The sequence below is a fragment of the Manis javanica genome, chromosome 4 (assembly GCF_040802235.1).
Source record: "Manis javanica isolate MJ-LG chromosome 4, MJ_LKY, whole genome shotgun sequence".
In the NCBI taxonomy this organism is placed as follows: domain Eukaryota; kingdom Metazoa; phylum Chordata; class Mammalia; order Pholidota; family Manidae; genus Manis; species Manis javanica.
In genome coordinates this window covers 84,655,046-84,671,043 of record NC_133159.1, presented here as the reverse complement: position 1 = coordinate 84,671,043, position 15,998 = coordinate 84,655,046, and the positions used below count along the sequence as shown (strand labels likewise).

The following is a 15,998-nucleotide window of genomic DNA, read 5'->3' as shown; positions in this document are numbered from 1 at the left end:
TGTTAAGAAGTCTGATGATAGCCTGATGGGTTTTCCTTTGTAGGTAACCTTTTTTTTCTCTCTGGCTGCCTTTAATACTTTGTCTTTGTCTTTGATCTTTGCCATTTTAATTATTATGTGTCTTGGTGTTGCCCTCCTTGGATCCCTTGTCATGGGACTTCTGTGGACCTCTGTTTTCTGAGAGGCCATTTCCTCCCCTAGTTTGGGGAAGTTTTCAGCAATTATTTCTTCAAAGACACTTTCTATCCCTTTTTCTCTCTCTTCTTCTTCTGGTACCCCTATAATGCGGATATTGGTCCATTTCGATTGGTCATTCATTTCTCTTGGTCACTCATTTCTCTTAAAATTCTTTCATTCCTGGAGATCCTTTTATCTTTCTCTGCGTCAGCTTCTCTGCATTCCTGTTCTCTGATTTCTAGTCCATTAATGGTCTCTTGCATCTCATCCATTCTTCTTTAAAGTCCTTCCAGAGCTTGTTTTATTTCTGTATTCTTCCTCCTTAGTTCTTGCATATTTCTCTGCAAGTCCATCAGCATGGTTATGACTTTTGTTTTGAATTGTTTTTCAGGAATATTGGTTAAATCTATCTCCCCAGATTCCTTCTCAAGGGAGGATGTGGATAATGTCTGGGTTAGTCTGGTCTGGATCAGATTTTTCTGCCTTTTCATGTTGATAGATGCCGTGGTATGCTGTTGGCTCATCTGTTCAGCTGGGAGAACCAAGACCCTTTCATATTGCTCTTTGCCTTTCTTTACTGGGACAGTGGTGACCCCTATCAGCTTTTCTTGGGCAGTTGTGCATAGACGGAGTCTCTGTTTCTTGCCTGGCTGCTATGGAAGAAGGTCCCTTTCTGTGGGCGTGGCCAGCCTCAGGCAGCTGTTCTGCTATGGCGGGGCCACACTGGAGGGGGAACGGGTGGGGTGCTGTTTATCACCGTTAGGGGTCTCAGAGCTGCACTGCTGCCCAGGGAGTTAGGGCGCCCGAAGTTCCCTGGGATTCCCAGCTGCTGGGCTATGTGTCCCAGGATGCTGCCATCCAGCCGTGGGGTCTGTATCCCTTTAAGACTTTCCAAAAGCACTCGCTTTTCTTTGTCCCAGGGGAGCCAGCTGCGAGGACCCACTCGCAGGTTTTACTGTTCCGTTTCACTAGTTTCCCACACTCTTTGCACTGTGTGTCTGCACTCCAGGTGCGGATGGCTAGGGCTAGATATTTAGCAGTCCTGGGCTCCCTCTCCTTCCCTGCTCCGACTCCTCTCCTCCCACTGGGAGCTGGGGTGAGGGGCGCTTGGGTCCCGCCGGGCCAGTGCTTGTATCTTACCCCCTTCACGAGGCGCTGGGTTCTCACAGGTGTGGATGTAGTCTGGTTGTTGTCTTATACCTTCTGGTCTCCCTTTTAAAGATAGTTGTATTTGTCATATTTTCAAAAATATATATGTTTTTGGGAGGAGATTCCCTCTGTCCTACTCAAGCCACCATCTTGGCTCCACCCCTGGTGAATAGTTTTATTGGTAGTATTCTGCACATTTCTTTTTGGAAGACAGGCAAACCAAGACTGATTCTATCACATCTCTTCACTAAACTGGGGCTAGTTATAGGGATCAGAGATATATGAATAAAACACCTCTCTTTATTTCTAGCATAGAGTAGTCACTCAATAAACATTATTGCTATTTCAAGGAAACAAACATTTAGGCATCTTTTTTCATAAAATATCCAGAGTTTATCCTACGATAAGTATGTACATAAATTAAACTCCTACATCTTGTACCACTATAGTAATAACAATAAGAACTGAACTTCAAAATAAAGACCCCTATGCCAGATCATCAAAGAAAAATGTAGTATGTTCAGCACCCTTTGTTTATTAATTTAAGTGCATGACAGAGACATCACCAAGATGGTGACATAGGTCATTGCTGACTTTGCTCCCCCTCACAAGAAGAACAACTAACAACTATTCAAGAATAAGACATTATTCATAGACTCCTAGAACACGGGCATGGGCCTGAAGCAGCCTCTGCACAACAGCCTGCATTAGAAGGGTAAGAAATGAGGCTATACCTCCATGCAGAGAGGTCACCTGTGAGTGGAGAGATCTCTGGCTCCTCCAGTGGGAAAAGAGAACATGGGGAGACAACCAACACTGCACAACATTTAGGAAGGGCTCCCTCCTCTAGGCTCACAGCACAGGGATTGCAGAGGAATCTGCAGGACTTAATGATTAGAACTCTGACTATGACAGAAAAGGAGGGAGGGGTTTGCAACACCAGTACACAGACCTTGGTAGACCAAATTCATACTGGCAGTGCCCAAGTAGTAATCCAAACCAGTGGTTTTGTTCATCTGCAAAACCAACTTGAGAGTGTATCTAAATCAGGGAATTCAGTAGGGTGCAGAACTGCCTCATTCAGGCACCCAAACAAGGAGGTTTGCCAACCCTAGAGACTGGTTTGCACACATCCAGGCAAGGAGCTGAATCACAGCCCAACTTGTGGTGTGGAGAGTGTCTTCTGGACATCTGAACACAAGGGCTGGTGACAACTCCTGGAAGTTGTGCAACTCAGCAGCACTCACGCTGATAGGCAGGTAGGGATAGCTAATCATTTGCAGATTAAAGCCAGTGGCCCTGTTTGATCAGAGAACTTAGGGTGTAGGTCATTTTGAATTAAGACAACAAAGAGCATTACAAGTTTTAGAGCTGTGTCTGGGCAGGACATGTAATCCATAGCCAAACTCATCACTGAATACAGCCTTCAGTCTGCCCAAACAGAGCAGACCACATGGGAAACTGCACAGCTCATTCAATAGCCATTTGTACAGTGGCTCTTGAACAGAGAAGACAGATGATGGGTTCCTCATTCCACAGGAAAAACCGGTGGTCTTACCTGACCAGGGAATTCAGTGAAAATGGTATCCTGATTCAGATCTTCAAACAATGAGCTATAAAAGCCCTGGGTCACATCCTACTTCAGGAAAACTAATTCATAGTCCCATCCAATACTGAATATAGTACCCAGTCCTAAACATTAGAAAGCTTGGACCAGAAAATCCAGATAAACACAGACCCTATCTTACAGCATCTCTTGGGTAGGAAACCAAATAATCAGTCTATTCTACTATACTTAGCCAGTGGCATATATATTCATCCACATCCTCAGAGCTCAAACAGTTGGCTTGCCCCAAAATAGACTGCCCCACCTTCCCCAGGACATTATCGGCAGACACACACAGAAACCCAAGTTGAGTTGACTGGTGAAGAGCTGTCTTGGCCAAAACAAATCTGTAAAGTCTAGATGAAGGGCCTGATTACTCAAATGTATTACCAACATAAGGGATCAAGAATCATGAAAGACATGACACTACCAAAGGAAACTAGTAAAGCTATGGAAATCTATGAATTTAATTCAAAGAATTCAGAGTAATCCTTTAAGGAAGCTAGTGAACTGTAAGAAAACACAGACATCTAAACAAAATAAAGAAAACAATGAATGAACAAAATGAGAAATTTGATAAGGAAATAGCAATATCATAAAAACAAAGAAAAATCCTAGAATTGAAAAAATACAATAGCAGAACAGAAGAATTCAACAAGAGTTTAAAAACTATATTTGGCTATGCATAAAAAGTAAATCAATGACCTGGAGGATAGGACATTAGAAATTACCTAGAGCAGCAGAAAAAAAAAAGAAAGAAAAAAGAAAAAAGAAAAAGAATGAAGCTACAGGAATTATCAGACACAATGAAAAGAAATAATATATTCACACTGAGGGAATTCCAGGAGGAAAAGAGATAGAAAAAGGGACAGAAATTGCATTTGAAGTAATAATGGCTAAAAACTTACCAAACATGAGGAAAGAAATGGACATTCATATCCATGAAGCCCAAAGGATCACAAATAGATACAACCTGAATAGGGCTCCATCAACACACATTATATTTAAATTGTCTAATGTCAACAATAAAGAGAGAACTTTCAAAGCAGCAAGAGAAAAAAGAGAAATTACATATAAAGAAGCCTTCATAAAACAATAGGCAGATTTTTCAATAGATACTTTATAGGCCAGGAGAGAATGGGATGCAATTGAAAATATTGAAAGAAAAAACTGTCAATAGAATTTGATACCCAGTGAAGCTGTCCTTCAGAAAGAAAGAAGAGGTTTCCTGAGTAAACAAAAGCTGAGGGATTTCTTACCACCAGACCTGACTTATAAGAAAAGCCGAAGGGATTTCTTTGATTAGAAGTAAACAAATGCTAATTTATATCATAAAAACATATAAAGATCATATAAATCTCACTGGCAATGGTAAATATATAGTCATGCTTAGATTTTGCAAAACATTAATAGTGTCTCAAAATTCACTTACAACTCTAGTTTAAAAGTTAAAAAACATAGTAAAACTAACAATAATTATAATAATCTGTCATTAGTCACACAATACTATGTAAATTCTAACAGCAATAACCTAAAGTGTTAGAGGGAGGAGAAAAATAAGTGTAAAATTTACAAATTCAACTGACGTTAAGTTGTTTAAAATAGGATGTTTTAAGTTTAAGATATTTTATGTAAGCCTCATGCTAACTACAGAGGAAAATCTTGTAGTAATACACACACACACACACACACAAAAAAAAAATATCAAAAAAATCAAACTGTACTGATACGAAAGACATCAAAATGCACACAAAAAAGGCAGCAAGATAAGAAACAAGGAACAATGGGTCTATAAAACAACCAGAAAAACAATCAACAAAATAGCAATAGTAACTCCTTACCTATCAATAATTACTTAAATGTAAGTGGATTAAGTTATCAAATTAAAAGACACAGAATAGCTGAATGGATTAAAAAAAAACAACCAAGATCCAAAAATATGCCTACAAGAGACTCACTTTTGCCTTAAAGACACATCTAGACTGACAGTGAATGGGCAGAAAAAAGACACTTCAAGCAAATGGTAACCAAAAGAATTTTTTTTAGAAAGGAGTAGCTATACTTATACCTGACAAAGTAGACTTTAATCTAAAAATGGTAAAAAAGAGAGAAAGAGAGTTATTATATAATATTAAAGGGATCAATTAATCAAGACATAGTAATTGTGAATATTTATGCAACCAATGCTGGAGCTCTACATATATAAAGCAAAACCTAACAGGGCTAAAAAGACAAATAATCAATAATACAATAATAACCGTGGTTTTAATACTCCATTCTGAAAAATATATAGATTACTCAGAAAGAAACTCAGCAAAGAAACAGCAGATTTGAACAGCACTATAGACCAAATGTACCTAATAGATATATACAAAATATTCTGTCAAACAACAGCAGAATACACATTATTTTCAAACAAGCATGGAACTTTTCTTAGTTAGACCATATGTCAGTACACAAAACAACTCATCAAATTCAAGAAGATTGCAATCATACCTAGTATCTTCTCTGATAACAATGGCATGAAACTAAAAATCAATAACAAGAAGAAAACTGGAAAATCCATGAACTCATGGATACGAACAATACTTTCCTGAACAACCAATGCATCAAAAAGAAATTAAAGGGGAAACTGAAAGTTTATTGAGTCAAAAGAAAATGGCAACACAACAAACCAGAAACTGTTGAAAGTAGCAGAAGCAGTTCTAAGAGGGAAGTTTATAGCCATAAATCAAGGAACAAGAGAGATCCCAAATGAACAACCTAACTCTACACCTTAAGGAACTAGAAAAAGAACAAACTGGTCCCAAAGTTAGCAGAAGAAAGGAAATAATAAAAATTAGAGTAAAAATAAATAAAATAAATATTTTTTTTCTATTAGAAAAGAAAACTAAAGGTAAATATCCCTGGTGACTATAGATGCAACAATTCTCAATATAATACTAGCAAACTAAATTCAGCAGCACATCAAAAGAATCATTCACCATGATCAAGAGGGATTTATCCCTAGGATTCAAGGATGGTTCAATATACACAAATCAACCAATGTGATATACCATACTAATAAAATTAAAGAAAAGAATCATCTCAGCAGATGCAGAAAAATCATTTGACAAAATTCAATATCCATTCATGATAAAAACTCAATAAATTAGGCATAGAAAGAATATTATCAACATAATAAAGGCCATATATGACAAGTCCATTTCTAGCTAACATCATATTTAATGATGAAAGGATGAAATTTTTTCCCGTAAGATAAGGAATAAAACAAGAGTGCTTATTGTCACCACTCTTATTTAACAAAGTACTGAAAGTCCTACCTAGAACAATTACACAATAAAAAGAACTAACAGACATCAGAATTAGAAAGGCAGAAGTAAAATTGTCTCTATTTGCTTATGACATGATTTTATATATAGAAAATCCTAGAGATTCAATCATAAAACTGTTAATCAATGAATTCAGTGAAGTTGCAGGATATGAAATTAACTTAGCAAAATCAGTACTTTTTCTGTACACTAAGAATAAAATTTCTGAAAAAGAAATAAAGAAATTGATCCAATTTATAATTGGATCAAAACAATAAAATACTTTGGAATAAATTCAACTAAGGAGGTGAAAGATCTCTATGCGGAAAAAGACATTGAAAGAAATCAAAGGAGACACAAATAAATAGAAAGGTGTCTTATGTTCATGGATTGGAAGATTAATATTGTTACAATGCCAATTCTACAGAAAGCCATCTATAGATTTAATGCAATGCTTATCAAGATTCCAATGTCATTTTTTACAGAAGTAGAAAAAAAAATGACCCTAAAATTTATACAGAAGCACAAATGATCCCAAATAGCCAAATAAATCCTGAGAAAAAAGAACAAAGCAGGAGGCATCACACTTCCCAGTTTTAAGCTACACTATAAAGCAATAGTCACCAAAAGAGTATGGTACTGGCATAAAAACAGGCAAATAGACCAATAGAACAGAATCAAGAACCCAAAATAAACCCAAGTGTATATGTCCAAATAGTATTTGACCAGGGAGCCAAGAATATTCAATGGAGAAAAGACAGTCTCTTCAATAAATTGTGCTGGGATAATTGGAAATTCACATGTAAAAGAATGAAACTGGACCCATATCTTACACACGTAAAATTAACTCAAAATGGATTAAAGACTTAAATGTAAGACCTGAAACTATGAAACTCTTAGAAGAAAATACAGGAATAAAGCTCCTTGATGTGAGTCTTCATTATGATATTTTTGGATATGACACCAATAAAATTTAAAATAAACAAATGGGATTACATCAAACTAAAAAGATTCTTCACAGCAAAAGAAACAAACAAAATGGAAAGACAACCCATGGAATGGGAAAAAATACTTGCAAACCATTTATCTGATAAGGGCTTAATATCCAAAGTATATACAGAACTCAGTAGAAAAACCCAACGCAACTCAAAAATGGACAAGCAACCTGAACAGACATTTCTCCAAGGAAGACATACAGGTACATGAAAAGATACTCAATATCATTAGTCATTAAGGAAATGCAAATTTAAACTACAATGAGACATCACCTCACACCTGTTAGAAGGGCCATGATCAAAAAGCAAGAGATAACAAAAGCTCGTGTGGATGGGGAGAAAAGGATGTCTTTATGTACTATTAGTGGGATTGTATTTCCACAGTGTGGAAGATCCTCAAAAACTTAAAAATGGAACTATTATTTGATCCAACAATTCTACTTCTGGGAATATATTCAAAAGAAACTAGAGAAGTAGAAAAGATATCTAAATCCCCAGGTTCATAGTAGCATTATTTATAACAGCCAAGACATGGAAACAAATAAAGTGTCCATTGATGAATGAAAGGATAAAGAAGTTGTGGTGTATATATGTAATTGATACTATTCAGCCATAAAAAATGAGGAAGTCCTATCATTTTTAACAATGTGGATGGACCTTGAAGGCATTATGCTAAGTAAATAATTAATCAAAGACAAATAATGTATGATCTCTCTTATATGTGGAATACAAGTAAGTGAATAAAACCTGTCTCAGAAAAAGCGATCAGACTTCACAGAAATGGAGGGAGGACAGGAGGGGGAACTGGAGGAAAGTGGTCAAAAGTTACAAACTTCCATTTATAAATATAAATAAGTACTAGGGATGCAATGTACACATGACTACAGCTAACATTGCTGTATGACATATAGGAAATTGCTAAGAGATTAAATCCTAAGAGTTCTAACCACAAATTGAGTGTTTTTTTTTTTTAATTTTCATTGTACCTGCGTGAGAAGATGGATATTAGCCATCCCTATTGTGGAATCTTTTCACAATATTTGTGAATCAAGCCACCATGTTGTATGCTTTAAACTTACATGTTGATGGATATCAGTTATTTCTTGATAAAACTGGAATAAGAAAAGAATTCTGGCAAAAAACACATAGGGTTTCTATTAATAAAAGCAGTAGTTCCCCAAGATGTCCTATTTTATGAGACTTTTGTTAATTAAGATTTTACCATTCATGTTCTATTTTTATTGGAGATCTATATTAGCTGAAAATAGCAAAGCAAGTCATCATTGAATGGAAAAGAATCACATTTTGCTCTTTTCCATGACATTAAATTGGAGACGTTATTATACACCAAAGCTGTGATTATAAGAAGATATAATTGATATAATGAAATGATTAATCAATACCTGACCTAATAACAAAGAGTGATAATCTGAAGAGTCAACAAGATAAATGCACATTTCTTTTCCAATTAGTTCCCCCAACTCTCATTCAAAGTGGTACAATGTATAAATACTTAATTTTTGCTATCTTCCAATTCAGCAATTAATTTAATAATTCATTCAAGTATGATGATATTCAGGGCAGAAATTCATCAAGCCAGAAGGCTTGGTGTCCTCATTAAAATAGTATTCTGAAAATCATCTGATTCTAAACTAATCAATGAGTATGGTCCATATATGAATATAAGGAACCATGAGGAAAGCTGTATTTTTGTTTCATTCATTACCTAGGACACTGAAGGACAACCAAATGCTGATTAGCATTCACATTCTGTATCTTTGACAAAGGACCTGCAGCTGTCAGCAGCATAGTTTGCCCCACGTGTTCCATATCATTGCTAAAGAAGCTCTGTTTTTCAAAGTGTTAGCAGGATTTGTGATTTTGTTTAGGATGGTCCTCATTTATCATAGCATACATAACGACTTTCAGGTGTCTTCAAGTAACATGAAGTACACAGACAATTCAGCAGTATTTTATGTGGGCACATATCCAAATGGATCAATGAAAATTTTGCTAATCCAGCAGTGGTGGATTATTATACAGGAGGAGTAACAATTACCCTAATGATCATTTATTGTCATGAGTAGACTAGTTTCTGGACTACATGCTGGTGAAGTAGGCAACATCCTCATCTTAGGATATTATAGGAACTGAGAATGTAAAATGTCCTGTCAAGGTCCCATAATTATGAATCTACTGAGCAAAGATATGAACTCAATTCTATTGAGTCCCTAGTCCTTGGGCTTAACCATCACTTCACTGACACACCCCTATGTCCTTATCCTTAATAGTTGTTTAAAGTTATTCTCAGAGAAATTGAATATTTTGAAGCTTCTCTTGATGTGATGTACCAGTGGATTTGTAATTAGCCAAACAATGTGATTTTTTAATGATTAAATAATGAATATTCACAGTTGTGGAAACAGACTGGGTAGCAATTAATCTGAGTTTTTGTAAGATAGACCTCAGTGCTGGGGAGAAAATTCAGGATCCACTTAGATTAGGCATTCTCTCCTCATAATTATAATGTTTTCTAATGCAGATTTACCTGCTGGTTTAATATTTATGAAGTATTTCATAAATATGAGCCTATCAATGTCTTTGTAAAGATTCATTCACCCAATTTTACAGATGAGTAAACTGAGAGTCGGGGGGGCTAATTGCTATGGCTATTGCAATTTTGCTAATTTAATAATTTAAAATCTTTATTTTAATACAGGAGCATTCAAATGATACATTGAATTTTTTTAGCTTCCTATTTTTATAAATTTTGGCTGTTTTACATCAATTTCCTACCTATGCCTTCAGTTTAATGTTACCTCATAAAATATGTGTTTTTTTGACATTTTGAAAGTGAAAACTTAAAATACAAAAAAATGTAGATGAATAGAATAAACTATAAAACAGTCGCAAAGTAAGGCACTTTAAAGATATCTTAATGGTTCTCTCTGAAGATAAGTATCATTTGTCCAAGTCAGAAGCATCTGGCCTTTGAGATAAACATCCCATTACAGCTGGAACCTCATAGACAGACCTACAAATGATTACAGGAGCTGTTTTTCTTCCTCTAGCAGCTGCCTCCTCAGTCAAGCACTGAAGATCATGCTGTGAGGTTGCAGTGCACTGTGATGACAATAGTAAGAGATCAAAGGTGTAATCTCAAAAATCCCTCGCTCTCTTTAGTTTTCCTTTGAGGATATTGTATTTTTGAATTTATATGTATGTGTTTGAGCACATTTCTTGAGGTAACCAGTCCTACATCTTATTTTTTATTCAGACTTCATGGGTGTTCTCTGCAATTGTCGAGGAGTTAGTAAACTAGTTGTATTTATTCTCTAGATCTGTTCAATAAAGATCTGTTAAGATATTGCCTGTAGTTCAACAATTATTCAAATGAATTGCCAGATTCCCTTAACTTACTCTAAAAGCAGTTACCTGACCTATTCAAAATTTATCTTTTCAAATTCATTCCCATGAGCTGTTCCACCAATCTATATGTTAATATTTAAAGTTTCTCATTAGCACAAAGTCATCTAACTTTTCACACCTGTGATTCTCCTTAAACATCTCTAGCTCAGATGTAGCATTATGAGTACAGATCTGTGTTGCTGCTGTTACAAGAGGACTCTATTGGAGAGGCTTACCTAATTTGTCTTACGAAAAGACTTCTGAATCCTTCAGACCTCACCGTCTCAACCATGCACTGAAAGTAATGTTCTTTTTCACTGTTTTGCAAAGGGAATGAGAGCATTTTTGGAAAATACCTGGGTTTATCTCTCATCTTCGACAAAAACATTCTGTCTATAAACTAATGAGGGCAAAATTCTTGAGTCTTATCAGAAAATCTCAAGCTGGCTTTCTTCATAGTCACAGATTTGTTGTATAGAACCCATTTTGTAATAATCTTGAGGAGCCAGGTATCTTCTGTTCACTTCTAGCAGGTACCTTAGGTTTTCATGGCTAAAGAAAAAGACCACATTCACTCACTCATCTAGCTATCTACAAATATTCAGTGATTGGTTTCCCCAGGACTATTTAGTTGGTCTTTCCATTGCACCACCATGAAGGTTCCCTCCACCCTGACTTTTTGCACTTTGGAAGAATATTTATAAACCTTAAAGATAAGAACCATATCCTCTTATGTTGTCTAGTACCTTACTAGTTCTTACTAGAACATGAGTATTGGGGTGGGGAGATGGGACGTATTAGAACTGATTAATTATTCTCCAAGATTTGTCTCAGTATTTATTGTGGTTCACATTTTATTGGTGGAGAAACATAGTGGGATAGGAGTGGTTTGTAAATCATGCACATACATATATAAAATGAAACACTGGAAGTTGGAAAATAAAAGTTAAAAATGCCACATTTTTCATCCATATTATCCACCTTGGTATAGGAGTTGAGATGGAAAGAGTTTGAAGAAAAGGACAATGTTGTGTTAAAAAAGATTGTTGTGATACATTGGAAAGCCCAATGATGTGTCTCAGAATTCAATTAAATTAAGAGTTTAGGTAAGGATTCCAAAGGATTAAATAGGAGTAGGGCTGTTGTTCTTCTAGAAATGGAAAGTTAAATTAAGAATTGAGGTAGGATTCCCAAAGAATCTTTGAAGTCGAAAAAGTGTATTTTGGAAAAGAATTAGCATAAATGATTTTTAAGAAAGTGAAGAATCACAGTAAGTACCTTCTTTAGGCCAGGCATTTGACATATTCTCATGTAATTGTCAAAGTGAGCCCAGAGGTAGAAAAAATTGGTTTGTTTTGTCCCCAAAGAAGCTCAGACTCAGGAAAGTAAAGCAACCAGCCCAAGGGCATATAGCTCATGCTCTTTCATCTACCTTAAACCATTTCTATGAATAACCAATCTGTTCAAATATTCATGGAGCCGAATAATGTTGGTATCTCTACAATATGAGTTAAGAGTCAGGATTAACTGTGAATTTCAGCATTGGATTGCTAGGCAACCGTGAATCAATCAACAGTGCTCTCTGACCACCTAATATGGAAAAACGATGGGATACTGAGAATTCTGTAGGAAAGTAATATCTTATTCCTGAGATGGATAGTATTTTTCTCAGAAAAGAGAAAACAGAATGTAAATAAATCTATAGCAAAATGTATACACCCATAGAAATGTGGATACACCCTGAACCATTTAGTAAGCAATAAAATGTGAAGGAAGTGACTGCTGACTGATGCAGGAGTGACTGGAATTAAAGCTAGTCTATATATAGAGAGGTCTAGAGTTAATTTTTTATAGAATTTAAACATGATGTAGGTGTTTATTATGTGCTAGATATAATAAATTAAACACCATTAATTCTCATCAACCTTGTAAAGTAGGTGGATTATCCTGATTTTCTTGGTGCTGAAACTATGGCACAAAGAGGTCAAACAACTTGTCCAGGTTTCTACAGCTTGTAAGTGGCAGACGTGAGATTTGAACTGAAGCAGTACCAGAGTTGCTACTCTTACACTGAACTTAAGCCTTCAGTGTCAGTGTGCCATGGAAGAATGTGAGCTATACTTATTTGGAGACATAAAGATTGTCATTCCTAAACCCTTGATGTAAGTTTTATATGTGAAAACACTTCCCCATTATTCTCGGAGTAAATTTATTAATTTATTTAATTGATATTTATTGAATACCTACCATGTGTGATATATTGATCGCACTGGGGTAAATCTGTGAACAGGACAGACAAGGACTCAATGCTTTCCTACACAGAAAGTACCAGGCACTCAATACATATTAACGATGCATCACAATGCTTTACTTTCAAAAATATATAATGCACATTTTTATTAGCTTGGATAAGATACCTACAGTAGAATCTCCTTAATTCAAAATTACCCTTAAAAATGACTACCATTCATCAAAAGTAGTAAGGTTTGGGAGCTTCCTATTTAGAACCAGAGGAGCAGTCCAAACACCCTTATAGTCTCCCAATGACTTTCTGAATGGAGCATTAAACTATGTATCTTTGTAATAGTTACACTTTGACAGTATGGTAAACCACTCTAATCCATTTAGGCACAATTTACTCCCACTGCCCCAACATTGCTCATTATATATTTGTTCAGTGTCTTCTATGTGGTAAGAATTAAGCAATTAGTTATCAAATGATGTTTGTAATAATGTGGAGGGTAAGGTATTCCACATTAAAGCAATTCACAGTGCCGTTACGATCCCATCCCCAAATTACTAATCATTTGCCAAATTTAATCAGTCTTTTTTGCCAATGCTGTTTCCCTGATTCTAAAGGCCCACATCTAAAAATCATCAAACTGCAACCCATTAAAATGAATGTACATTCTAGAAACTGCTAAGGTAATCCACGTTTTAATGAGAAGGGCAAGGCTGTAGGAGTATTTCCATTCCCTTGCCTTTTATATATACTCCCTTACCTGCTCTCTGGAGTGGAGGGGGAGAGCAGTGTTGGGCTCCACAAGGACCCCCTTCCAGTCCGCTGCCTCAGCTTGCACACTGGGGACCCCCATGGCACGCCATAGGGGCTCTTTACATATATGCAGTTTCGTGTATGCCCGTGTATGGGTGTGCTCTGTAGGCATGGTGTGAGCCCACGTTGGTCTTCCTCTCCCCTTGACCCCTAGGGAATCCCGGCAGTTCCCAGGAACTCAGGGAATGGGAAGCTGAGGCAAACAGCCCCTTTCCCTTCCCTGGTGGCTGGCCACAGTGGGCCCAGGAATCTGCAAAGCCTCGTCTCTTAAGCAGTTAACAACGGGAGACTGAAAAGACGAACGACAGGAGAACACATGAACGGGGACGGGGCCATTGTACAAGAGATGATGCTTCGGGAGCTACTCAACTGTGATTTTTCTGTTTTTACATGCAAAGCCCTAGGAAGCCGGAGGGGAGGCAAAGAAACTCCGAATCTAAAATCCTGAGATTATTTTTTTAATTGCAACAAGAAACTACCGCCTGGCGTGTGTCCTGCGCGAGGTCAAGGCAGCCTAGGGAGCGCGGACTAAAAGTCGCCGCGCCGCATCCTGCACTTTGCCCTCTGGAAGGGTCTGCGCCCCAAGCGCAAAAAAAAAAAGGGGGCTCCGCACCATTCTCTCAGGCATTGTGAGGGTTTCTTAAACCGCCCAGCTGTTGCCTCAGAAGGGAGTTTCTAGAAGCTCCTTCTCCACTGCCTCCCCGCCCCCTCCCTTTTTTTTTTTTTGGTTTTTACCCCTGCGAGGAGCTTCTCCAGCTCCACTGCGTCCGCCCTCCAAGGGGTACAGGTGCAGCCGTCCCAGCTGTTGCCGCCCAGTTCGCCACCGCCGCCGCCACCTCCGGGCGGGCCGGGGGCTTGACCCCGCGCTGCCGCATCGCCAGCTGCCTCCTGCCCGCGCGCTGCGGCCGCGACCCGCCGCCGGGGACTCCCCGCCCTCCCGCGCGACCCCGCGCTGGGTCGGGCGGCGCTTGCAGCAGGCGGGGGGCGGCGAGGGGAGCGGGGGCTCGTCCGGGGATAGCCGCCTCCGCCGCAGCCTGCCGGCGCCTGGAAACCTGGACCTGCCTCCGCGTCTTCCTCCGGCGGCTCCATCGCTCCTCCCGCGCCTCGTCCTCCCGCCGCCCCCGCCGCCGCGCCCCCGGTGGCTGCCTGCGAGGCCCCGGGAGGGGGCCCGGCGCGTCCGCCGCCCGCTCGGCGCGGCTCGGCCCGGCCCGGGAAGCGTGCATGCCCCTGCTGCCCGCGGCGCTCACCAGCAGCATGCTCTATTTCCAGATGGTGATCATGGCAGGGACGGTGATGCTGGCTTACTACTTCGAGTACACGGACACGTTCACCGTGAATGTGCAGGGCTTCTTCTGCCACGACAGCTCCTACCGCAAGCCCTACCCGGGCCCGGAGGACAGCAGCGCCGTGCCCCCCGTGCTCCTCTACTCGCTGGCCGCCGGGGTCCCCGTGCTCGTGGTAAGCCCTGGGGCTCGCGCTCGCCTCCGACTCGCTTCTCTTGCCCTCGCCTTCGGGGCTGAGGCCCCGTCGAGGGTCGGGGCGCGGTAGCCTTTGCCATCTAAGTTCCTCCAAGTTGTGGGCAGCCCTTTCCCAGAGAACATTCTTCTGGGGGCTTCAGGGTGGGTGCAGAGGAAGCCCGCATGTCTCCTACATGCCACCCCCGCACCCCCTGCGGTGGCTGCAGTGCTGGTGACCCGGAGGGAAGGGGGCTGTAGGAAGTGATGATGGATAGAGATAGGGGCTGGTGATGAGGTGAGCCACTGGGATGGATTTTTACTTCATCCACCGCGTGGCCTCGCTCCGCTGGCCGCCTTCTCTCAGACTGCGCCTGGAAGGGGAGCAGCCCCGGGCCGGCGGAAGGGAGATGGGGTCAGTTGCTGGGCGTGTAAGGGACTCCTGCTTCCCAAATCGGGCGCTTATTCCTGTTTTACACCTCCTGCCTCTCAGATGAAAGTGTCAGGGGGACTAAGCCGACCAGGGAACAAATATTTTAAAGAGAGTTATAAGAACTCTTAAATGAAGAGACTGCAGCAGCATCCGTGCTGGCTGAAAAGCAGGAGCTGTGCCTAAATTACAAGGTTTATTTAAAGGCTGCTCTGCTCCCTGGGCAGCTTAAACACCTTCCTCTCGGAGCCTCACTGGGAATGCCTTTTGGATTTATGCATTGGGTGTGTGTTTACACAGATACAAGCACACATACTCACACACATACACATACATGATTACTAGGATACTAGTCACATAATTTACATAGGTGAATATGGTGTGAAGTTATTGGTAGGGGAATTAATGGTGTT

General features: G+C 39.5%; 2 protein-coding genes across 5 annotated transcripts in view; one reads left to right on the top strand and one right to left on the bottom strand.

The window, feature by feature from the left end:
* LOC108400423 (uncharacterized) overlaps positions 1-15,998 on the bottom strand; it is a 116,969-nt gene that overhangs the window by 28,335 nt on the left and 72,636 nt on the right. The window contains exon 3 of the mRNA XM_073232861.1: positions 14,437-15,306. Within this exon, the coding sequence (XP_073088962.1) occupies positions 14,437-15,306 (870 nt within the window). The remainder of the gene's footprint in view (positions 1-14,436; positions 15,307-15,998) is intronic.
* PLPPR5 (phospholipid phosphatase related 5) overlaps positions 14,695-15,998 on the top strand; it is a 131,728-nt gene continuing 130,424 nt past the window's right edge. For all 4 annotated transcript variants that reach the window (XM_073234330.1, XM_037024484.2, XM_037024506.2 and 1 more), the window contains exon 1: positions 14,695-15,159. In XM_073234330.1, coding sequence (XP_073090431.1) covers positions 14,923-15,159 — 237 coding nt within the window. In that variant the 5' untranslated portion in view covers positions 14,695-14,922. The remainder of the gene's footprint in view (positions 15,160-15,998) is intronic.